The 25,013-nt window shown below is 46.2% G+C and overlaps 1 protein-coding gene across 1 annotated transcript in view; it reads right to left on the bottom strand.

The window, feature by feature from the left end:
- Positions 1-1,409: 1,409 nt before the first annotated feature.
- Positions 1,410-25,013, bottom strand: part of LOC108519071 (cholesterol 24-hydroxylase-like) — a 24,443-nt gene continuing 839 nt past the window's right edge. The window contains exons 2-8 of the mRNA XM_017857872.1: positions 24,924-25,013; positions 18,318-18,398; positions 17,619-17,700; positions 9,902-9,975; positions 9,342-9,428; positions 2,334-2,472; positions 1,410-1,547 (exon numbers count right to left, since the gene is read on the bottom strand). Of these exons, the coding sequence (XP_017713361.1) occupies positions 1,410-1,547; positions 2,334-2,472; positions 9,342-9,428; positions 9,902-9,975; positions 17,619-17,700; positions 18,318-18,398; positions 24,924-25,013 (691 nt within the window). The remainder of the gene's footprint in view (positions 1,548-2,333; positions 2,473-9,341; positions 9,429-9,901; positions 9,976-17,618; positions 17,701-18,317; positions 18,399-24,923) is intronic.

Here is a 25,013-nt window from a genome sequence, read left to right as displayed (position 1 = left end):
GAAATTCTTTCTTCTGCTTAATCTAGTCTATGTTGAAGCTTTCAATTATATTTTTATTCCATTCACTGAATTCCTCAGTTTTAAGATTTCTGTTTGTTTCTCTTTTATGATATCTATCTCTCTGTTGAATTTCTCATTCAGGTCATAAATTGTTTTCCTGATTTCTTTGCATTTTTATCTGTGTTCTCTTGTGTCTCACTGAGTTTAACGTCATTATTTTGAATTCTTTTTCAGACATATAATACATTTTATTTTCTTTGGAATCTGCTGCTGGAGAGTTATTGTGTTTCTTTGGAAGTGTAGCGTTTCCCTGTTTTTTCCATGTTTCTTTTGCCCCTATGTGCATCTGGTGTAACAGTTACTTCTTCCAATTTTATGGATTGGCTTTCATAGGGAAAGACTTTTCCATAGATGCGTCCATAGTGTTGGGTGGGTAGGGTGCTTTGGATTTGATTATGGATTGGCACAGTAGCATAGTTTCTGCTTAATTTCTTCAGCTGTAATTGATTGTGTCAGTGGTATCTCTGAGTTTCTCAGTGACTTAGACTGTCATTGTTAGTGGAGGCCATGCTGAGGCTTTGCTGAGGATGGAGATGCCAGGCAGGCCAGTCCTTGAGCACCAATGGTGGCAACAGTGGTTAGGATGGGCCTGTGCTCAGGCCCTTGGATGGCATATATGGGCACCAGCAGTAGCAGGAGGGATGGGCCTATCCACAGGTGTCCTCCAATATTGCACACAGGCACTACCTACATTAGGCAGAGCAGGCCAATCCCCAGGCCTCCAGATGGCATGCTTGAGTGCAGGCAACAGTGGGTGGTGGGCTGGGCATGCTTGATGCATGTGGGGGCCAGTGTCAGCAAGTGGGGCAAGCCTCTCCTCAGGCCCTCTCAATGGCAGGCGCTGGTGGCAGCAGTCATGGTAGACCATTCCTCAGGCCCCTAGACGATGCACATGGGTGCTGGCAGTGGGTGGGGCATGTCTGGTCCCTGGACAGTGCGTGTAGGTGATGGTGGCTGCAGCGGATGGGGTAGATTGATTCCCAGGCCCCATGTGGGCACAGACAGTGGCAGGCAGGGTGCTGCACCTTTCGCAGCAGCCATCTTATGACAATGAGGTGATGTGCTGAGACAGTGAAGCAGAAAGACAGAAGGATCCAGAAAATCTGACACCGTGGAGCCATCATAGTCATCCTAGATTGCCTGCTTTGGGGATCATTTCACATGAGAGAAAGATTAACTCCTAATTCACTTTAAGCCAATTTGATTTTAAGCCTTTACTTTAGGCAACGCATGCAAATCCTCATTCAGAAGTCACTTCAGACATACCAGAACTCAAAACACATTCTGAAAAAAAAAAAATCACTGAAGGAGGTTCTTCAGCAAGTGAAGACAACAGCTCTGGTGGCTGGTTACCAGAGGGGGTGCTGAGGCAGTACCTTTGCCAGAGTGTTGCGGGACGCGGTGATTCCCTCCAACATCAGTTTCACTGCCTGGGACAGAGGCTTCTGGGCACCCAGCAGCATACTGGTCTCCATCCCAAAAGCTGCCTGGGGGAGAGAGACGGGCAAGGTCATCCCTGCGGCACAGAAGGTCAGCAGATCCAGGGCAAAGCCTGACATCATTCTGCTAGACACCTGGACTCTGGGCTAAGGGTTTATATGCATAATATCATCAGCTGCTTACGAGAACCCATGAAAATTTGATCCCTATGGAATGCTGTGAGGATGAAGTAGCTCATAGTAGCTATTCAATAAACTTAGCTTTCTTCCTTGACAAGATGCATTTCCCCTGAAATGCAACCTTCCTTAAGTGTTCATTCTATACTAGCTTCACAGTGAAGTGAATGAATAGCAAAAATGATAAAGGAATAGCAATGTGATAAAGAGCAATCCAGTCACTGTCCCCACACTGCAGTTCCCTGACCTGCCCCACCCCCACATAAAGTGGGGTTTGGGGTTACTGGGGCCACTGCTGAGTCTACTGGGGTGAACAGCCAAGTCATACCCTATAGGGAGTGCAGAGTGAAGGCAGCCTTTGGGCTGAGAGTTAGGCAGACCTGAGATCAAATCTTGCTTCTGCCATTGACCAGCTCCAGGCCAGGCCCTGCACCTGTCCCTTGCTCAAGAATGAGTTAGTAGCCCCAAACTCACACTAGGTTGCTTTGAATATTCAAGGAGACAGAATGTATGCAGAATATATGAAGCACACAGGAGTTGCTGGTATGTTAGAGGACAGGACGGAGGGGAAGAGAGAAGGAAAGGGAAGAGGGAGAGAAGAGACCCCTCTACCCCATGTGGCCCTCCTGGCCCCCATGCCCGACTGTCACCCATCACCTTGGCCAGGATGTCCATGGCGGTGTAGGTCAGCATGTCCTGCATGGACACTGGGGTCTGCCCATCTGCCTTGGCTTCTAGAATCTCCACCAGCTGCTCAGCCTTCTCGTTGAATGTTTCCATTAAGCTAACCAAGGAGCTGGAGAAACAGCACAGGCATCAACGGCCACTGGCCAGCCCAATATAGTGGACTGCCACGTGCCCTCCCTCTCTGCAGAGAGGATACTGTGCAGAGTGAAGGTGGGTGGTCCCTCCCGTCTTTCTGGCCTCCCCTTGTGACCCAGATTGCAGGTTGGAGTTGTAGTAACTGAACTAAACCCTGGGGTTTCACAATTCTCCTCCACTCAGGATGAATGCTGTTCTGTTGCTCTTGTCCTAACAGTTCCACAGGTCCTCTGTTGGTCACTGTGGCCCCTCAGCCCTGATCTCAAAGGGGCATGACAGTGTAGAAACTCTGGGCCTCGTAGAGTCCATGAGAGGGCAGCCCCAGTTCCCCTCCTGCCCCTCTACTCCCATTGCCTGCTCTCCTTACCTGCCCTGCCCTGGGCACCAGCTGCAGCATTTTGTTTTCCCACTTCACTGCCTGTCCTTGAGCAATCATGGTGTCCATCTCTATGTGGAAATGAGTCCTCAGATACCATTTGCACCCCAGAGCTCCCAACCCACATGGCTCCCTCCCAGGCACAGAGCTTAGAAAGACATACAGAAGAATGCACTCCAAACTCACAAAAATGGCAACCCCAAGGGAGTTGGAAGGAGGGGAATGCCACTTTGTACATTACATGTCTCTGAAATTTTGCTAAGAGAAAATGCTGCTTTTATCATTCAAAGAAATGTTCTTTTTATTTATTTGTTTGTTTGTTTTTCCTAGATGGAGTCTTGCCCTGTCATGCAGGTTGGAGTGCAGCGGTGCAATCTCGGCTCACTGCAACCTCTGCCTCCTGGGTTCAAGCAATTCTCCTGTTTCAGGCTCCCGAGTAGCTGGGATTACAGGTACGTGCCAGCATGGCTGGCTAATTTTTGTATCTTTAGTAGTGACGGGGTTTCACCATGTTGGCCAGGCTAGTCTCAAACTCCTGACCTCATGATCTGCCCACCTTGGCCTCCCAAAGTGCTGGGATTACAGGCGTGAGCCACCGTGCCCGACTCTAGAAATGTTAATCTTATGGCCGGGCGCGGCGCTGGAAACCCAGGCACTCTTGGGAGGCTGAGACGGGCGACACGAGGGTCAGGGAGAATCGAACCATCCTGGCGTAACATGGTGAAACCTCATCTCTACTAAAAAATACGAAGAAACTAGCCGGGCGAGGTGGCAGACGCCTTGAGTCCCAGGCTCACTGGGGAGGCTGACGGCAGTGGAGAATGGCGTAATACCGGGAGCGGAGCTTGCATGAGTGAGATCCGGCCACTGCACCTCCAGTCCCGGTTGCGACAGAGCGAGACTCCACTCTCAAAAAAAAAAAAAAAAAGAAAATGTTAATCTTTTAATATTAATCTGAGTACAGAGTACATGGGTATTCTTTGTTCTATTCTTATTCTTGAAACGTATCTGAAAATTTGAAATTATTTCCAAATAGAAAGTTTTTAAAAAGAGAAAATGGGGCCAGGGCCAGGGGCTTATGCCTAAAATCCCAACACTTTGGAAGGCGAAAGCAGGAGGATTGCTTGTGGCCAGGAGTTCCAGACCAGCCTAGACAACACAGCAAGACTCCGTCTCTACAAAAAAATTAAAAAAAAAAAAAAATAGCTGGGCATGGTGGCACACTCCTGTAGCCCCAGCTGCTTGAAAGGCTGAGGCAGGAGGATCACTTGAGCCCAGGAGGTCTAGGTTAGAGTAAGCTATGGTCACACCATGGCACTCCAGTCTGGCTGAAAGAGCGAGACCTTGTCTCTAAAAAAGAGAAAGAGAGAGAGAGAGAGAATGGGAGAAGAAAAACTAAAGTAGTAACCAGCTCTTCATTGCCCATCTAGCCCATGCACACGCCTGGCAGCAGGTGAGCCTGGGGTTCTCCACTCTCATCTGGTCCCTTTGCAACATAAAACACTTTGAAGTTTGCTGTTGCTCTTAGGAGGGGGATGAAAATCTTCATCTGAGCTTAAGAGCTGGAGTCCACTTCTTGCTGACCTCTACCTGTAACGTTGCCTTCCTGTTCCAAGGGCCTTTTAGCTCCTCCAAATACAACGCTCCTGCCCACCTTGGGGCTGGTGCACACACATCCCCTCTCCTGGAGCACTCACCCTCCATCCCCCACAACCATCACTACCTGAATGCCTCCCTTTTCCAGATGGACACTCAAAGGCCACTTCCTCAGGCAATAATTCTTGAGCCCCAGGTAGGTGCCATATATGCTCCCACAACACCCTTGACTTTTTCTCATAACCCTTACATGGTTGGTAAGTATATATTTATTTGCAAGATTATTTGTTGTCTTTTTTTAAAAATCACATTTAAGTTGATTATCCAGATAGCATGTGGCCAGTTATTGCAGAAACACTGAATCTCTTACAGCTATTGTAGAAACAAAACTGGGCTACAGTGTTAGGTGAACAATAAAATCCTGACTCCCTTGGTGGACTCAGACCAAGGTCTTCCCATAAAACCAAAATCTAGAAAAGTAGAAACTAGCAATTTACTCTCACAATTTTATTAAAAGTACGAAAGGATATTCTGTGTGGGTAATGGTTGGAGATGAAACTCATCAGTGGTTCCTATATTTTCCTCATTAGTGAATTAGGATTCATCAAGGCTCGAGAATACTTTCATAAACACTTATAGGCATCTTCTCAAGTTTCTTTCATAAAGCCTTGTAAATTTGGCATTTACAATAAAACAGTCATCTCTAAGACAACACCTTATTGTGAGATTAAAAAATAAAAATATCTGGTGATGGTTGTGTAATAATGTGAATGAATTTAATACCACTGAACTGCACACCTAAAAATGGTTAAGATGGTAAACTTTATGCTATGTGTATAAAAAGTTTAAAAAAAATGTCCGTGAAAGCACTTCATAAACTATAAAGCACTGTTCACAAGGTTCTATGTGCTGAGATGCTTCATCAAGACAATGACATGGTTATGTCATGAGCATGTGGGCCATCATCTGGTTAGAATTGATGTCTCCCATAACGTCAAAGCTTCCTGAAGTTTGCTTGGCTGGCCTTTGTAACCCTGGCTCTCGGCACAATAAGTATTTTTTAAATAAGTGTATCTTTCCAGTCTATTCCTTCCCATTTTCACTTCTGACAACTTTCCAGTAAGACTGAGACTATTCCAATTCATTGATTCACTTACGCATTCATTCACTCTATGGGCATTCCTGGAGGGCTTGTGGGGTGCCTGGTGCTGGGCGCAGGAGTCAGGGACAGGGTGCGTCTTCTGCCTTCAGGGATCCGTGGTCTAGTGAGGGAGGTGGACATGAATGGAAGCACTGCATTGGGTGTGACAGGTGCCTTGATGGAGGCATGAACTCAGCCTCAGTAGGTGACATCTTAGCTGGGTATCAAAGGAGGAACAGGAATTCCCCAGAGGTTCACATTGAGGCAATGGGAACAGCAGAGGTGCCAGAAAGAGCATAGTGGTTTCCAGAAAGGCTGGGGAGAGGGGATGCAAAGGTTGGAGGGGTTTAGGGGCAGACTGAGGGTGAATGGGGTCTGATCTTCATCTCTCAGCTGATAGGAAGCCATTGATGGCTTCAGAACAGGGGAGTGGCATGGTCATATCTGAGTTTTAGCAAGATCTCTCCAGGGTGGTGAGTGGATATATTGGAGGTGGGAAACAGGAGTAGCCAACAAGGAGGCTGTAGTAAGAGTTCCAGCAAGGATGTTTATACAGCCCTCCACAGATTACATAGTCAAGAGTAGCTTCACAGTGGAGAAACCTGGAAGGCATCACCTCAACCACTGAGCAAACTTAACATGGCCAGCAATGGGACAAATCAGTAGCATGTGCCTCCTGATACAATGCCCCAAGGAGGACACAGCATCACTCTGTAGCATTACCACCAAAGAGGGATAGCCTGAGTCTAACAGTGCAGAGAGACAGCTGACAAATTCAAACTGAAGGACCATCTACAAAACTGTCCTGTCATCTTCAAAAATGTTAAGGTAAAGAAAGCCAAAGAAAGGCTGAGAACTGTTCTAGAATAAAGGGGGCTAAAGTGACAGGGGAATTAAATGAAACGCATGAACATGGATTAGATTTTAGACAAAGAAAATAAAACAGCTACAACTGCACAAATGACAACTTTTGAATATGAACTGTGAATTAGATAATGGTATTAGATTAATATCATTACTTTTCTCATTTTGATAAACTATAGTTTGTAGTCATTGTTCTTAGGAAATACACATGGAAGTATTTAAAGGTGGAGAGCGCAATGTCTCTAACTTACTCTTAGATGGTTTTATAAAATATGTAGTATATAAAAAATATATGTATACACACACAATGATAAACACATTTACATATACACTCATAAAGAGAAGGAATGATAAGGCAAATGGTGATTTAAATAATAAACAATAAGTGAATCTGGGTAAAAGATATACAAGAGTCCCTTACACTATTCTGGTGATTTTTCTATAAATTCAAAATTATATCAAAGTAAAAGATTACCTTCTTTACAATGTTAAAATAGAGTTACCATATGACTCAGAAATTCCACTAGGTAACTATCCAAGAGAAATGAAAACATACGTCCATACAAACACTTGTACAAAAATGCTCATAGCAGCATTTTTCATAACAGGCAAAAAGTGGAAACAACCCAAAAGTCCATTAACTGATGACTGGATAAGCAATATGTGGTATATCCATACAATGAAATATTATTTGGCAATAAAAAGGAATAAGGCATTAATATAGATGACACCACGGATGAGCCTTAGAAACATGATGCTAATGAAAGAAGCCAGGCATAAAGGACCTTGTATTACATGATTCTATTTATATGAAATTTCTACAATGCAAAAATCCATAGACACAGAAAGTAATTAGTGGTTGCCAGCAGCAGATAGGGGAATTGGGAAGAAATGGGGAGTGACCGCTTTTTTTTTTTTTTTTTGAGGTGGAGTTTCGCTCTGTCACCCAGGCTAGAGTGCAGTGGCATGATCTCAGCTCACTGCAACCTCCACCTCCTGGGTTCAAGTGATTCTCCTACCTTAGCCTCCCAAGTAGCTGGAATTACAGACGTGTGCCACCACACCCAGCTAATTTTTGTATCTTTAGTAAAGATGTGGTTTCTCCATGTTGGCTAGGCTGGTCATGAACTCCTGACCTCAGGTGATCCGCCCGCCTTGGCCTCCCAAAGTGCTGGGATTACAGGCGTGAGCCACCACGCCCAGCTGAATGACTGCTTTTGAGGGTGATGAAAATGTTCTAAAATATACTGTGTTGATGGTTATACAATTCTATGAATAAACTAACACCATTGAATCGTACACTTTAAATGGGTGAGTTGTATGGTATGTGAACTATACCTCCATAAAAGTTATTTAAAAAGTAAAATACAGTCATGTGTTACTTAATGACAAGGATACATTCTGAGAAATGTGTCGTTACGGAATGTCTTCATTGTGTGAACAGCACAGAGTATACTTACACAATGCTAGACAGTATAGCCTACCACACACCTAGGCCATATGGTCTAGACTATTGCTCCTAGGCTGTACACCTGTGCAACAGGTTACTGAAACACAATAGTATTTGTATATCTGAACACAGAAAAGGTACAGTAAAAACACAGTCTAAAAGATTTTTTTAAATGCTCCACCTGTATAAGGCACTTACCATGAATGGAGCTTGCAGGACTGGAAGCTGCTCTGGGTGAGTCAGTGAGTGAGTGGTGAGTGTGAAGGCCTAGGACATGACTGCACGCTACTGTAGACTTATAAAAACTAGACACAGGCTACACTGGGTTTAAACATCTTTTTCTTTCTTCAATAATAAATTAGCCTTAGCTTACTAGAACTTTTACTTTATAAACTTCTCAATTTTTTAATATTTTAATTTAATATTTTAAGCTTGTAATAACACTTAGCTTAAAACACAAACACTGTTCAATTGTACAAAAACATTATCTTCTTTGTATCCTTATTCTATATGCTTTTTTATTTTTTTTTTAATTTTTAAAACTTTTTTGTGAAAAACTAAGACACAAACACACACATTATATCACTGCCTTCCACCTCCGCATCTTGCCTCACTGGAAAGTCTTCAGGGGCAATAACAGGCATGGAGCTGTCATCTCCTATGATAACAATGCCTTCTTGTGGATGCCTCCTGAAGGACCTGCCTGAGGCTGTTGCACAGTAAAGTTTTAAAAAATATATAAGTAGAAGGAACCCACTCTAAAAGAATGGTTAAAAGTATGGTAAATACATAAATCAGTAACATAGTCAATTATTATCATTATCTATATTATGTACTGTCCATAATTGCATCTGCGAGACTTTGGTATGACTGGCAGTGCAGTACGTTTGTTTACACCAGCACCACCACAAACATGCGAGTAACGCATTGCACTTCGACATTACCATGGCTACAACATCACTAGGCAATAGCAATTTTCAGCTCCATTATAATCTTATGGGACCACTGTCACATATGCATTCCATCATTGACTGAAACATTATTATACAAAGCACAACTATATCACCAAAACATAAAAACTAAAATGAACAAAAGAAGAAGCCCTGACAAGGAGTGATGAGGTCTGATGGGGAGCTCTTGGAGTATAGGAACCCCCATGCTTCTGGCCATCATGGGCACTCAGCCCTTGATGTTCCCAAACTGCATGGGAGCCTCACTCATCCCCACTGGACCAGCCTGTCTCTCTCTCTCTCCCTTTTGACTGTTAACACTCTGTCTTTCCCCTTTTTCCTCTCTCCCTTCAGCTGAGTGAGGCCCCCTTGGGTGGACACTTCCCTCCCCAAGGCCCACCTACGCTTCAACAGTCCCCACTGCCTCTAGACAGGCAGGAGCCATGGAGCCTCCGGCCACACTCACCTCCGGCTGAAGGCCAGGTCTATGACTCTCCGCTGCTTGTGCCAACGCTCATAGTTGCATTCGGACACCAAGCCTTGGCCGAAGAGTCTGCAGGAGACACACACTTGATGCAGGAAAGAGGGTGGGGGGTGGGGAGTGACTGCGTGATGGGCTTGGGGTCACATTTTGGGATGAGGAAATGGTTTTGGAGCTAGGTGGTGGCAATGGTTGCGCCACATTGTGAATGTACTGAATTCCACTAGACTGTACCCTCTAAGGGGGGGAAAATGGTGAATGTTATGTCAGTTTTACTGGAATTTAAAAAATAACTTAAAAAGGAACAGGGTGATTGTGAGGCCAACCTCAGTGGCCTCTACATTCCCTGCCATCTGGAGGTTGGGGGAGAAGGAGGAAAGTGCTCGTGACAAGAGTGGGACCACTGTTTACGGGGCACTCATCACATGCCTGGCAGCCAGGGCCTCAGGTTCAATTCTACACCCCACATTCTGGACCACACCAGCCCTCGCTCACAGCAGGGCTCTCCTGACCTCCCACCTGGGCCTTCCACCACGCCTCCTTACCTCTCACCAAACACAGTCTGGAGCGCACGGTACATCTTGGAGTCCTTGTTGTACTTGGTTGACATCAGGAACTTCTAAATATCCCCAAAAAAACCAACATAGTCTCATGCACCCGTGAGTAGCTGCAAAATGCTCTTCTGAGACATGCCCAGAATAATCACCATTGACTGAGTCCCAGCCACAGTGTGCCCACTTCCCGTGCATGATCCCACACAATCCTCCCTATCATCAGGTAACATCAGCCGTGTGGGGATGGGGAAAATGCAGCAAAGAGGGGCGAAGTGATTTTCCTACGGACGTACAGTCAGAGAGTGTGGGGAGGGCTTGCTCACTCCAGTGTCACACTTGGAACCCCATACCATGTCACCTTCCAGAGCAGCAAAACAGGAAAAGGCAAATGCTGCTCTGAAACCAGAGTGAGAAAGGGAGAAGCCCTTCTGGGAGAGGAAGGGCTTCTGGGACATAGGAAGGACACTCGGGACAAATTTAACATGACTAGCATGCACTCAACCCGGGCAGTCAATGAAGACTCCCTGGAGGAAAACTCAACTTACCTCACCAAGAGCTGGATGGTAACAATAGTGACATTAGCCAACAGCTCTTGAGGCAGGACTGCCCAGTGGTTAACAGCATGGGCTGTGTAGTCAGCCAGCTTCAATTTGGATCTGGGCTCAGCATCCCTGCTGCACCACGTGCTAACTCTGGGACCCTGGATGAGTTACTCACCTCCTCTGCCCCTCAGTTTCCTCATCTTAGATGGATATAAGAAGAGTTCCTGCCTGGCAAGTTTGTTGTGAAGAGTGTCAGTTCTACATAAGAAGTGCTAAGAATGGTGCCCGGCACACAGCAGGTGCTCAATAAATGCCAGGTGCACAGCTGCACCCTGCAATTCACTCAATGCCCAGTCAACCCAAGTTGCTGAGATTACAGGCATGAGCCACCACGCCTGGCTGCAGGTGTTTTTATGCTCATCTTACACACACATGGAGAAACTGAGGTTTAAAACTGACCCAAGGTTACACACATAGTAAATGGTAGACACAGGATTTGAATCCAGGCAATTTGCTGTGGAGAGAGGGGAGAAATGGCTATGATCCAGACCAAGGGAGCACAGGTCCCCTGGAACATTCAGGCAGAGGTGCATGAGTGGGAAGGGGCTGCAGGGGTTGCAGGGCCTAGAGCCCAGAGGCCTGCTCTCTGAGCTACTGCTTTATCCTATGGGTGCTAGGAAGCAGCAAGAGGATGACTCAACTATCAGTTAACCCAGGTGCTGCTAGCTTCTCTGAGATTAGCTCCTGGGAGTCTAACATCGATTTTTCAGCTGAAAGGAAGCCCCAGAAGTGGCTGACTTTGTGTCATGAACCACATTCCAGGGACCTCAAATGTACCCCAAACACTGTCATTTGTAACCCAAGTTCTGTCCCACTAAGAGGAAGACTGTGACAGTAAATGCCCACTTTACAGGCCCCTCTTAAATACCCTAGAGTCACCTGAGGTCTAAGTGAGCCATTCTTAGATTGAACTAAAGATCCCTACCATTAAGGCAGAGTAGCCTCAGTCAGGGTCTGACCAGGTGACCCCTCACAACCAGGCACTCCCATGGCCTGCTGTTCCAGAGGTTGGGGATCCTGTGATGGCCTGGTGACATAAATTGTGGGATGTGAAGGATGCACAGGGAACCCCCAGTGCCTTGCTGCTTCCTCTGGTCACACACACACGCTGATGGCACACTTCCACCCAGGAAGGAGAAACTGCTAAAGACTTGCCCTTGTGCCATAAACAACCAGAAAACCTGGGAAATGTATGAAATGTCTGCTTTCAGACACTGAACAGGCAGTGCAGGATTGTGAACCTCAAGAGGAGGGGAAAAATGTGAGACCTATGACCTACGATTACCCAGCTTTCTACCCAGAGGCAATTCCAGGACAGCAGCACAAAGAGAAAAGACCTAAATGCAGTCCAGCAGACATGCCAAGTTGAATAGACAGAGATCAGAGGCTAGGCAGACCAAAGGAGGCCAGAATTAGTAGGACAAGTACCAGGGAGAAGCTATGCATAGAAAGAGCTCCTATGCAGCAATCTGCATGGGGTCCCTTGGGTCTTTGGATGTATACCAATCTATGCAAATGTAAGGTGGAACTTCAGAAGACTGGCCAAAACAGCTGCTGGGGAAAGAAGAATTACTGGGTGACTACAGACTGAAGAATTCTCAGAGCTTACATGGGGCCAATAATTATTCAAGTTTCCACTACTCAGAATAGACAAACCTCAGACACAAGACCTTCAGTAGAGGCCCCAGAAAGGTCACTCCTTAGCAGTGGGGCTAAACTAGCTCTCAAGTAAAAGTCTACTCTAGACCCACCCTTATAAAACCCTTAAAGCAAGCCTGGAAAGGATCAAACTGATCTGCAAGTAACTTTATCATCTCTCAGAATGAAGTCAAACAATCTTTAAAGGAATATAACAAAATCTAGTGCCCAAAAGTGTAAAATTCACAATGTTCAGTATCCAGTAAGAAATCATTAGACATGCCACAAAGCAGGATATTATGACCTATACCTACACCCAGATAATGGAATGATAGAACTAGTAAATAAGAACTATAAAACATCTATTATTAATATGATCATGGAACCCACACATCTAAGAAATTCAAAGGATCTCAAATAGAATTAACACAAAGAAAAGTACAGCAAATAAAGTACACCAAGGCAGATCATAATCAATTACTGATATCAGTGATAAAGAGAAAAATCTTAACAGTAGACAGAGACGAAGTGATGTAATATTATTTGAAGATATATTTATAGAAGTTAAAGATGAAATTATAAACCCTATGAAAACCACTAAGGAAGAGAGAAAAGGAACCAATAAGGTAACAGTGGTTAGCTGGGCATGGTGGTAGTCCCAGCTACTCAGGAGGCTGAGGTGGGAGGATTGCTTGAGCCCAGGAGTCTGAGGCTGTGATGAGCTACGAAACCTGGGGAACGGAGTGAGATCCTGTCTCAATCAATTAATAAGACAATAGTAGAGATGAAACAGAATACTAAAACATACTTAATCCAAAAGAAGGCACGAAAGGAGGAATAGGGAACAAACAACAGGTGGGACAAATAGAAAACATAGTAACATGGTAGATTTAAACACAGTCATATCAATAATTACAGTAAATGTAAACGACCTAAGCACTCTAATTAAAGGCAGAGATTGTCAGACTGTATAAAACAGCAAGAATCAACTGTGTGCTATCTATAAGAAACCCACTTTAAATATAAAAATGCAGATAGGTTAAAAGTAATATAATAGAAAAAGACATACCATGCAACACTAAGCATAAGAAAGCTGGAATGGAGGCTGGGCACCGTGGCTCATGCCTGCAATCCCAGCATGTTGAAAGGCTGAGGTGGGCAGATCACTTGAGGTCAGGAATTCAAGACCAGACTGGCCAACATGGTGAAACTCCATCTCTACTAAAAATACAAAAATTAGCTGGGTATGGTGGCGGGCACCTGTAGTCCTAGCTAGTTGGGAGGCTGAGGCAGGAGAATTGCTTGAACCTGGGAGGCGGAGGTTGCAGTGAGCCAAGATCACGCCATTGCACTCCAGCCTGGGCAACAGGAGCAGAACTCCTTCTCAAAAGAATAATAATAATAATAATAATAATAATAATAATAACAACAACAATAAAGCCGGAATGGCTTAAAGTAGACAAAATATACTTGGAGTAAAGAATGTTATTAAGAATAAAGACGAACATTTCTAAGGATAAAAGAGTCAATTCATTATAAAGACAAATCCATCCTAAACGTGTACACACCTGATAACATAACTTCAAAATAGAGGAAGCAAAATTAATAGAACTGAAAGTAGAAATAAATAAATCTATGATTATGAAGGGTTCAACATTCCTTGCCCTGCCACTAGAACAAGTAGACAGAAAATTAGAAAGGATTTAAAAGATTTGAATAACACTATTGACCAAATTGACCTAATCGACATTTCTAAAACCCTTTATTCAACAATAACACAATACACACTGTTTTTAAGGGTTCGTTAACATTCACTTTGATGAATCATATGCTGGGCCATAAAACAAATTTCAATTAATTTAAAAGGACTGAAATCATGATGATGAGTATTCTCTCTGACTTTACAGAATTAAATTAGAAATCAATAACAGAAAGATATCTAGAATATCCCCTAATATTCAAAAATTAAATAACATATATCCAAATAATCCATGGTTCAAAGAATAAATCACAAGGGAAGTTAGAAAATATTTTGAACCAAATGAAAATAAAACATCAAAATTTGTGGTAAATTTGTGCTAAAGCAGTGCTTAGAAGGAAATGTATAGCTCTGAATGCTTACATTAGAATAGAAAAAATGTTTAAACAGAACAGAAATCAATTGTTTAAACTCCATCCTAAAAATCAGAACAAGAACAAATTAAACCCAAAGTGAATACAGAAAGGAAATAAGAAAAAGGAGAAATTGGCTGGGGTGGTGGCTCACGCCTATAATCCCAACACTTTGGGAGGCTGAGGCAGGTGAATCACTTGAGGCCAGGAGTTCGAGACCAGCCTGGCCAACATGGTAAAACCCCATCTCTACTAAAAAAATAAAAATTAGCCAGGTACAGTGGTGGGTGCCTGTAATCCCAGCTAGTCGGGAGGCTGAGGTAGGTGAATCACTTGAACCTGGGAGGCAGAGGTTGTAGTAAGCTGACATCACACCACTGCATTCCAGCCTGGGCAACAGCAAGACTCCATCTCAAAAAAAAAAAAAAAAAAAAAAAAAAAAAAAAAAAAAGAGGAGGAGAAATCAATGAAATAGAAGACAGACAAAGAAAGAAGAAAACCAATAAAACCAAAACTACTTCTTTGAAAAATGAATAAAATTGATAAACCTTTTGGTGAACTGATCAAAAAAAAAAAAAGAAAACCCAAATCACTACCTCAGGAATGAGAGAGGGAACATATCACAGATCCTACAGACAATAAAAAAAAAAAAGAAGAAAATCTTATAAAGAACTTTATGCCAATAATTTAAGCAACTTATGTGAAGTGAACAAATCTCCTGAAATGCATGAATTATCTAACTCAAGAAAACACAAAATCTGAATGCCATATGTCAACTAGAGAAGGAAATCCTGAAACATGCTACAAGATTAACTTTGAAAACATTATGCTAAATGAAATAAGTCAGATGCAAAAGGACAAATGCCATATGATTACACCTGTATGAAGCACATAGAGTAGTCCAATTCACAGAGACAGAAGGCAGAAGAGTGGTTTCCAGGGTCTAGGGGGAGGGAAATGGGGAGTTATTGTTTAATGGATACAGAGTTTCAGTTAGGGAAGATGAAAAAGTTCTGGAGATGGCCGGGCACGGTGTCTCATTCTTGTAATCCCAGCACTCTGGGAGACTGAGGTGGGTGGGTCACCTGAGGTCGGGAGTTCAAGACCAGCCAGACCAATATGGGGAAACCCTGTGTCTACTAAAAATACAAAATTAGCCAGGGTGGTGGCTCATGCCTGTAATCCCATCTACTTGGGAGGCTGAGGCAGAAGAATCACTTGAACCCAGGAGGCAGAGGTTGAGGTGAGCCGAGATCGCACCACTGCACTCCAGCTTGGCCAAGAAGAGTGAAACTCCGTCTCAAAAGAAAAAAAAAAGAAAAGAAAAGTTCTGGAGATGGATGGCAGTGATGGATGTACAACAATGTGAATGTCTTTAATGCTGCTGAACTCTACACCTAAAAATGATTAAAATGGTAAATTTTGTTATGTACATTTTATCACAATTTAAACTTTAAAACATACAATGTAAAAAAATTAAATTTGTAACTTAAAAAAATAAAAATTTCCCTTGAAGAAAACTCCAGGCCCACATGACTTCACTGGTGAATTCTATCAAATATTAAAAGAAGAAATAACATCACTCCCATACAAACTTTTACAAAAAATAGAGGAGGAAGTTATCACTTCCCAACTTATCCTATGAGGTCAGTATTAACCTGATATCAAAACTAGTCAAAGACATTACAAGAATCAAATAAACATAGAAACAAAAACTCTTAACAAAATATTAGTAAATTGAATCTAACAGTAATTAAAAGATAATTTATCATGACCAGGAATGCAAGGTTGGTTTAACATTTGAACATCAATCAGTATAATTCACTATATCAATATATATCTTTAAACTTCTTTTCTCATTAAGCATCACAAAAGTCTTCGTGCATGGTTTTTGGTAGCATGCTTTAGCAAGTCTTAAACTGTGTCTATGTTTGAAATTAAATTTTTTGGTTATTCATTCAACCTGTCTCCTGGTCTTGAACCTAAGTTGTAGTTTATCCCTCTCAGAGTCACTACAGCCACCCTCCATTGCAGAGAATTGCCCCACACATTTGCTGTGCACCCACGGTAAGAAAAAAATGCATCATTGTTTATTGAGCAATTGCTGTGTGCCAGGCAGTGGCTAGATGGCTCATTTATATTATTTTAGTTCTATTCTTACAACCACCCTGTAACAGAGGCACCACCCCTATTTCACAGATGAGGAAACGGAGGCCCAGAATTATGAAGCAACATGTCCAAGGTCCCACAGCCAGCTGGTGGCAGAGCCGAGTTGAGCCTACTTCTGCTAACTCCGTAGCAGACTCCCATTCTTAGAACCTTCATGGCAGATATGATAGACAATATCACCTGCCTTGGTTTCCTCATTTCTTTTTTTTTTTTCTCTTTTTTGGAGATGGAGTCTCACTCTGCCACCCGAGTGCTGTGGTGCAATCTCAGCTCACTGCAACCTCCGCCTCTCGGGTTCAAGTGATTCTCCTGCCTCAGCCTCCCAAGTAGCTAGGATTACAGGCGCCTGCCACCAGGCCCGGCTAATTTTTGTATTTTTAGTAGAGATGGGGTTTCATCACGTTGGCCAGGCTGGTCTCGAACTCCTGACCTCAGGTGATCCACCTGCCTTGGCCTCCCAAAGTGATGGGATTACAGGCGTGAGCCCCTGTGCTTGGCCCTTTTTTTTTTTGAGATGGAGTTTCGCTTTTGTCACCCAGGCTGGAGTGCCATGGTGCGATCTCTGCTCACTGCAACCTCCACCTCCTGGGTTCAACTGATTCTCCTTCCTCAGCCTCCTGAGTAGCTGGGATTACAGGCACCTGCTACCATGCCCAGCTAATTTTTGTACTTTTAGTAGAGACAGGGTTTCACCACGTTGGCCAAAGGACTAATAAGAGTCCCTACTCCTATGAGGATTAAATGAGTCACTAATTGTGAAGTGCATAAAAAAGTACATAGTAAGCACTATTTAAGGATGTTTTGACATTTTATTTGTTAAATAAATTGATCAATTTTTAACTCATCATAGTCCTGGAGTTAGGGTTATAATTCCCATCTCACAGATGAAGGAACTGAGGCAAAGAGAGGCAAACTAAACATGTGTGCACCAGTTGGGCAAAACTTCCAACCCAAATCGGGACAGCAAGGTCCCCATCTAATCCCCACATCAAACAGCAATGCTTGCAAGAGTCCCCAAGCAGTGGGTGCTTAGAGGGAAAGATGCCATTCCCTTCTGGACCTTTGGGAAACCAGACAAAATGTGCCTGGCTCTGGAACATTCCTCCAAAGTCTCTGGGACCTGGCTTCACTCCCCCAACCCAAGGAAAGGCAGGGAACTCCCTCATGGAAACCACTCTGCCTCCTACCTTAACCGACTCAGGACTCGTGATGATGACTGAGGTTTTGTGGAAGACGTTGACCCGCACAACAGGTCCATACTTCTTAGCCCTGGAAACCAAAGTGACCCGAAGGAAACTGTCAACCAACTGAGGTATGACTATCACCAACCCCGCCCAGCAGGGAAACAGATGTGTCCCGTCCCAGAAGGTGCTCAACGAGGGCTACCAAAAGAGTGCTGTGCTGGGGCCCAGGAGCCCTGGGGGCAAGGCTCTGCCCTGTTGCTCACTTGCCAAGTCACATCCCCCACCAGGCCTCAGTTTCCACAGCCATGGAATAGGGTTGGAAACACCCCTTCTTTGATTGTCCCAAAAGGTTGTCCTGGGAATCGAATTATTTGCATCTTTGAAAGTGCTTTGAACAATGTAAAAAAGTGTGACACCAAACAATGACTGTTACCTAGTCACACCCCCCAACCAGTTTACAGATGAGGAAACTGAGGCTCAGAGAGCTTCTGATGGCTGGTCTAAGGTCCTGCAGTGGGTGAATGACAGAGCACGGCTTCCAAGCCAGTCTCACCTGCCTCCACTCAGGGGAGGAACTGCTGAGGCTGGGAGTGACCTGGTCTAAGGGAAGGTGAGGCTTGGAGTCTGTGTGCTGGATTGGGTTGGGGGAGCTGCCCCAAGGGAACCTGGAGTAAGGGCAACAAGTGACAAATGAGAACCCACCAATCCAAAAACACATCTTGGAGCACACGGCCACCAACCTCATCCTTTTTCCAAAAGCAGGGGAGGTGTCCTAGAAGGAAACTAGAAGAAATTGGAAACATTAGGCTTCCCAGCATTCAACAGGGAAGAATGGTCCCTTCCCCACAAGCTCTGATTACTAGGCCCACTTCACAGACAGGAGGACCGAGGCATGGGGAGGTTACAGCACTGGCTCAGGGACACCAGGCAGTAAGAATGAAGACAGGATGCAAACCCAGGTTTGCTCCAAAGACCCCCTTCAGAAGAAACAGTTTTTTTTCCTGTCTCCCTGGTACAGAAGCTGGGGGCTGGCAGATAGAAAGGACTCAATAATATTGTGTGGAATCACCCTCAGATATTCCCCAATACTGACCACGCTGGGCACCATGCTAGGCTTCACCCCTCCAACCTCCCCATATGGCTGATCAATCTGTTATTAACCATATTATATAGGACAGCCGAGATGGAAGGGTGAAGTCATTTACCCACAATTGCACAGCTGGTACCAGTGCTCCCCAAAGCCCTTCTCAGCAAAGGATGGTTTGGTCATATAAATCTGCTATGTTCACCAACTTGTAAACAAGCCAGTGCAGTGTCATCCTGAAGCTCATTCCAGGGGGCCCATGACTTCCTGTCTCCTGTATGACTTTATTCCTACCAAGCTCACTGCAGCATTCCCAATGGGTGACAACAAAATCACATTCTCCCAGGGAGAGACGGAGAGTAAATAAACAAAGACAATGTCCGAGGGTGATAGGAGAAAAAGAGAACAGAGTATGGGGAAGAGGAAGTGCTGGGGAATGAGTGTGCGGGTGTCCGTGTAAAACCCATTTATGCCTAGTGTTCCATTATTGGAATGCTAAGCTTGTGGAAGTTATTTATGTCCTGCTGCTCAAGGTCATCGCCAAGGTCTGATTTTTCAAATTCAAAAAACTGTAACCTCAGGCATAAATGGGTTAATACAGGCAAAGCAAGGAATATCCCTCTAAGAGGGTGGTTTGTGAGATGAGACCTGCAAGAAGCAGGAGAAGAGCCTTCTAGGCAATGCGAACAGCAGGTGCCAAGGTCCTGAGGTCAGAGTGTGCTTGGACAGTGTGGCTCAGGCAGAGTACTTGAGGGAAACAGAGTACAAGGTGGGGTCACCAAGACTGGGGGCAGGTCATGTAGAGCCTTGTGGGCTGTGGTCGATTTTTGCCTTGACTTTGGTGAGCTGGGGTCCACTGGAGGGTTCTGAACAGAGCAGAGATGGGCTCTGACTTGGGTTTGAATGGATTGTTTTGCAGGACTGCAGAGAGTAACCAGGGTAGGGGAGGAAGCAGGGACACTAGTGACAGGGAGGGACTAGGAGAGGTGACGAGGGCTCAGAACAGAACAGGGCGGCGGAGGCAACAATAAGAAGGGATAAGATTCTGAAAGCACTGTGAGGCTGAGCACTGAAATGTGCCGTTTGGCTATGGGGGTATGAGGATGACTCCGGGCTTTTGGCCTGGGCTGCTGGAAGAATGGATGGAGCCGACATCTACCAAGATGAGGAGGAGCTGGTTGGGGTGGCAGAGCCACTGTGCCCACCCTCTGCAATTTGCCAGGGCTGTCTCTGGCTCTGCCCACAGGAGATGAACCCACTTCGAGAAGCCCTCCACCAATGACCTCAGCCCCTCCACTTCCGGAGTAGCTTTGGGCATGTGCTGTACACAAGTCCCCAGGGTTCCCAGGGAATTGCACCTCAGTTTTCCCAAGAGGTAACTTGTTTTATTGGTTTATCTTTATCCACTCCCCTCCTCCTACTGCTCAACCTGGGATCATCCCCCACCTCCTAAACTACTTCATTTCTTATCTCAGGATCATCTCAATCTCAGACAAGCAGATGAAATGAGGAGCTTGGCTTGGGACCAGGAAGGTTTGTGGTGGACTCTTGAGCAGGAAGTTAGACACTCAGATCTGGAACCCAGGGAAGGGCTGTGGGCTAGAGACATAAATTTGAGAGCCCACAGCAGAAAAGTGGCATTTCCAGCCCAGTGACTGGATGAGGCCACAAGGGAATGGATGCAGACAGAGAAGAGGACCAAGAACTGAGCCATCACTGAGAGGTTGGGAGCGTGGGGACAGCCAGTCAAGTGGCCTGAGCGGGAGCCCTAGGGAGGAGGGAGGAGAGCCAGAAGAGTGGGTGAGAAGCCAGGGGGAGGATGCGGGACAAGGCGGAGGGGAAATCGGCTCTGCCCAGGCTGCTGGGGGCCAGGTCAGACAAGGATCCAGGGCTGATGGCTGGGTTCGACAACATGGAGATCACCGGGAACCTGGCCCCCAGCAAGTTTGGTAGAGAGGTATGGGGCAGAAAGAACCAGAGGGGAGAAAGGAGAGGCCCAAAGACAGGCAGTCAGCCAGGTGGGTTACCATAGGGGGTGGCAGCTGCAGGGGAACGTGAGGGTGAAGGAAAGGGTTTTGTTCCAAGCTTTGAATTCTTGCATATTATATAAAAATGGGGATGATGCAGAAGAGGAGGAAGAGCGCTGATGGGGGGCGGGTGGAGGGGGATGCTCCTGGGACAGGGTTGCTGAGCAGAGGGGGCAGATTGGCCTGGGCTACCCTCCTGGAACAGCTGGAAGGTACACGTGGGCCTGGGGCGGGAGGTGGGCAGCTGCTCAGTGGAGCCCAGGAAGGAAACTCACCGGCTGCTCCCTTTGCTTAGGGAAGTAGGAGGCAAGAATAAAAGCTGAGAGTGCGGATGGAGGGGGAGGTGATGGGGACTGAAGCAGGAAGGGAGAGTAGGCGAATAAACGCCCTGGGAAAGGAAGTGCAGGGTGGCCGCCTGCCTGCAGTGGAGGCTCACGCCAGGTGAGTGGCCTTGAACTTACCGGAAGATGGGCTGTGGACATCACACATGCCTGGATGTATTTCCAGAGTAATCTAGTGTCCTCGGTCTCACTTCCCAAAGCTCACATTTTGGGGGAATGTTCTCAGTTTTTAGTCACTTAAGTGAGGACAGAGTCTGAGCCCAGAGCTTCCACCCTAACCCCTGGGGTTCCGTGCCACATGGGAAGGAAGGTGAGTGCCATCTCAGGAAGACAGAGGGCACAGAGAGGGGTGGGGTCCCCATGGCCCAGCAAGAAAGGGAACAAAAACCCATTCCTTCTGACACCTGCAGGGGGCGCTGGGGAGGCGACAACAGAGCAGGAAGACCCAGGTGTTAGAAACAAGCAGGTAAGGCTGACACCATGGCCAGACATGGGGACTTGTTGCTCAGCATCTTGGCAGGCAGAAGCCCACTTGGCATGTCCCTGTTGATAGACTGGACATGGCAGAGCAGCCCTGGGAGAGAGGAGAGGCAACGCCCCGCTGCCCGCCACCCCACACCTCTCCAGCACATCCAGTTTCCAGCAACACCAGGATTGGCTGAGTGGGGACCCAAGCTCTCCTGTGGGCAGAGAAAGCCTTGGCCAGTGAAAAGAGCAGAGGCTATCTGGAGAGCCCACGGTGAAGTCACCCAGAGGGATGAAGGGAATGCTGCAGTGTGGAGGAGTGGGCCACCCACTAGGGGTAAGTGTGAGGGTGAGGGGCTATGATTGTGGCTCATGCCAGAGGGGCAGGGTGGTGAGTGCTCAGTTGGGCACCCAAAGCCCATCAGATGCAGCACCCGCCAGAGCCAGCTATGGGGCTCCCCCATGGCTGGCCACCCTGCTCCTTGTTGAACAGTCTCACCCCAGCAACTGGGCAAGTAGGAGTAGAACCAGCACTGTCCAGGAGTCAGTTTATCCCCAAATAAATAAAAATTGGGAGACAGAGACCTTTCATTGTCAAGTTTACATCCACTCCCACATTACCAGGAGAGTAGGGGCTGATGAGGAAAGTTAGAACAGTGACAGAGAAATAAAGAAGCTACAAGTGTTTGTGTGGGATCTGAGTGTGGGGGGTCTGAGTTTTCAGCTGTTACACGGATCCATGCAGTAGGATGTGGTAAGAAAAGCACAGAGGAGGAGCACTCAGGGAGGGCCTCCTGCAGAATGAGGAGGATGAAGAGTTGCCTCTTGCAGCGAGAGGGTTCCTTGCCTGCCAGCTGGCAAAGTCATAGGGTACCCAGGCACAAATGCCACTACTGGGGACTCAACACACAGATCTCTAGTCAACCACCGTGTCGCCCATCATAGTTTAAAGATCCAGGTTTTTAATGCCAAGGCATCGGGTTTCTGCTAGAAGAGGTTCCAGAACTTTCATTTAGTGCAGTTTTATATTTGACCACTAACCAATTTTTAATCCAAAATCTTTTTATATATGCATTGTTCAGTTCACCTCCTTAGAATACAGAGCCCAATCATGACTATATTCATCTTCCTCCCACTCCTCCCTCCACACCCCACACACTCAGGTCACATGTAGGCTTTGTGATATAAGATTTGAGAAGAATTTAGCCATAAAAAGGAAAGCAGTAAGGACACATGCTACTACATGAATGAACTTCTGAAACATTATACTAAGTGAAAGATGCCAGACACAAAAGGCCACATATTGTATGATTCCATCTATATGAAATGTCCTGAATAGGCAAATCCCTAGAGATAGAAAGCAGATTAATGATTGCAGGGCTGTGAGGGGTGGGGGGAAAATGAGGAGTGATGCCTAATGGGTACAGGGTTTCTTTCTGGGGTGACAAAACAGTTCTGAAATTGATGGCGATGGCTGCACAGTGCTGTGAATATACTAAAAACCACTGAATCATACATTTAAGAATAAATTTTATGGAATGCAAGTTACATTTCAACTTTTTAAAGATGATTTAAGTTCTGCTTTCTCAAGACACAGAGACCAGAACAGGTCATCTGAGTTTATGAGAAGACCAAGTAACGATGAAACTTATCAGAACAAGCACCAAACTCATTCAATTCTAAGTGCTGATGGCTGATCTGAAAACTTGACAGGGTGATAGTGTACATCACAGAACTTACAGGAGATTTCCACCATTCAACCTTGAATCGCTATTGATCAAGTGTCTACTATGCATGTACCGTGTGCTGCTACACGTCGGGGACGCAGTAGTGACTGAGACAGACAGGGGCCCATGGAAAAGACAGACACTTAACAAGAGCTTGCACAAATAATTACCCAATTAACATTATGCTGTAAAGGAAAATTACAGTGACTTCAGGGTTTATAAAATGAACATAATATTTTGGGGGGAGCAGGAGGAACCTCCCTGCGGAGTTAGGATTGAAGCCAAAACTGGAAGGCTGGGGGAAGAACCATCCAGGTAAAGTAGAAGGCAGAGGAGCTAAGCAAGAAGAGAGAAAGCACCAGAAGGGCAAAGAGCCAGCAGGGAGAACAGTTGTCTCCCTATGTCACCAGCCACAGAGATCTTTCCTGAACCCATCAAGCAGAGATTCAGGCTTCTAATGCCAATACATCTGGCTTGTGCTGGAGAAGGGTGCCTTCCAGAATGTTCATGTCCTGAGATTTTAAAAAGTGTGTCTAATACCATTGTTTATTCATTCATTCAACAAATATTTATTGAGCTTCTGTAACATGCCAGGCACTGGGGATACACAAGCGAACACAGTGTCCCTGTCCTCCCGGGGCTCACATTCTAGAGTGGGAGACAGACAGTCAACAAGTGAACAGTCAACAGGTGGAAAGAAGGTAACTTCAGAGGTGATGGCCCCTGAGAAGTCTGGGGCTGGGTGGTCTTTACACAAGGTGCTCGGCGAGGCCTGTTTGAGAGGAGCAGAGGAAGAAGCCCGCCAGGCCCAGGCTTGAGAAAAGGACCCTGGGGGAGGGAAGCTGCGGGGGGGAAGTGGGGGTTGGGAAGAGAAAGGCTGGGGGCAGTAGTGAGAAAGCAAGAGGGAAGAGCAAGGAGGAGAGTGGGTTCGGAGAGCTCGGCAGGGGCCTCGCGGGCCATGCAGCCGACTTAATTTAGAACTGCATTTAGTTGTCAAGTGATGGGAAGCCCTTGGAGCAGGGGAATGACACACTGAATTTAAGCTTCACAAAGCTAAGCTGGGGCGGGGGGGGGGGAATAGACCAGGGAATTTAGTCGTGAGGAGGTGGGGGGGGGGGGGGGGGGGGGGGGGAAGGTTGGGGGGGGGTGGGGACCAAGAATGGAATTGTAAGTACTAAGGAGAAGACAAATGGGGTGTCCCAGAACAGAAATACAAACAAAAGGAAACATGACTGAAGTACAGCGTGCTCCAATCCAGGCTGACCCTGTCCAAGTCTCAAAGTTAACAGCGCCCACTTTGGAGGCAGGCTGACCTGGGCTTAAATCTAGGCTTACCAACCGTGTGACCTTGGGCAGGTGACTTCGCCTCTGCGCGCCTCAGTCTCCTCGTCTGAACGATGGGGTAACAATAGCGCCTACCTGAGAGGGCTGTCGCTGCCATCACGTTTGTGGGGCCCAGCTGTGCGCGGTGGGCGCCCAGCAGTGCTGCGGCTGTGAGTAATTTGTTACTAAGAATAGTTAGCGCCCCTCTCCGGGCCGCCGTCTCCCAGCGGCCGCGCGCACAAGGCGAGGCCGGACCCCCGGCCTGGACGCCGGCTTAGACGCGGTCCCCCCGGCCCCCAGTTCCAGCGCCCCAGCCAGGCCCCGCCCCCAGCCCCGCTCACCTGGGCCGCGGCGGCCCGGGGATGTGCTCGTAGCGGCTGCGAGCGCGGTGCACGAAGGTGCAGCAGAGGCCGAAGGCGAGCAGGACGGCG

This window comes from Rhinopithecus bieti, unplaced genomic scaffold, assembly GCF_001698545.2.
Source record: "Rhinopithecus bieti isolate Rb0 unplaced genomic scaffold, ASM169854v2 scaffold_41913, whole genome shotgun sequence".
NCBI classification, from domain to species: Eukaryota; Metazoa; Chordata; class Mammalia; order Primates; family Cercopithecidae; genus Rhinopithecus; species Rhinopithecus bieti.
This window is presented reverse-complemented; position numbering and strand designations above follow the sequence as displayed.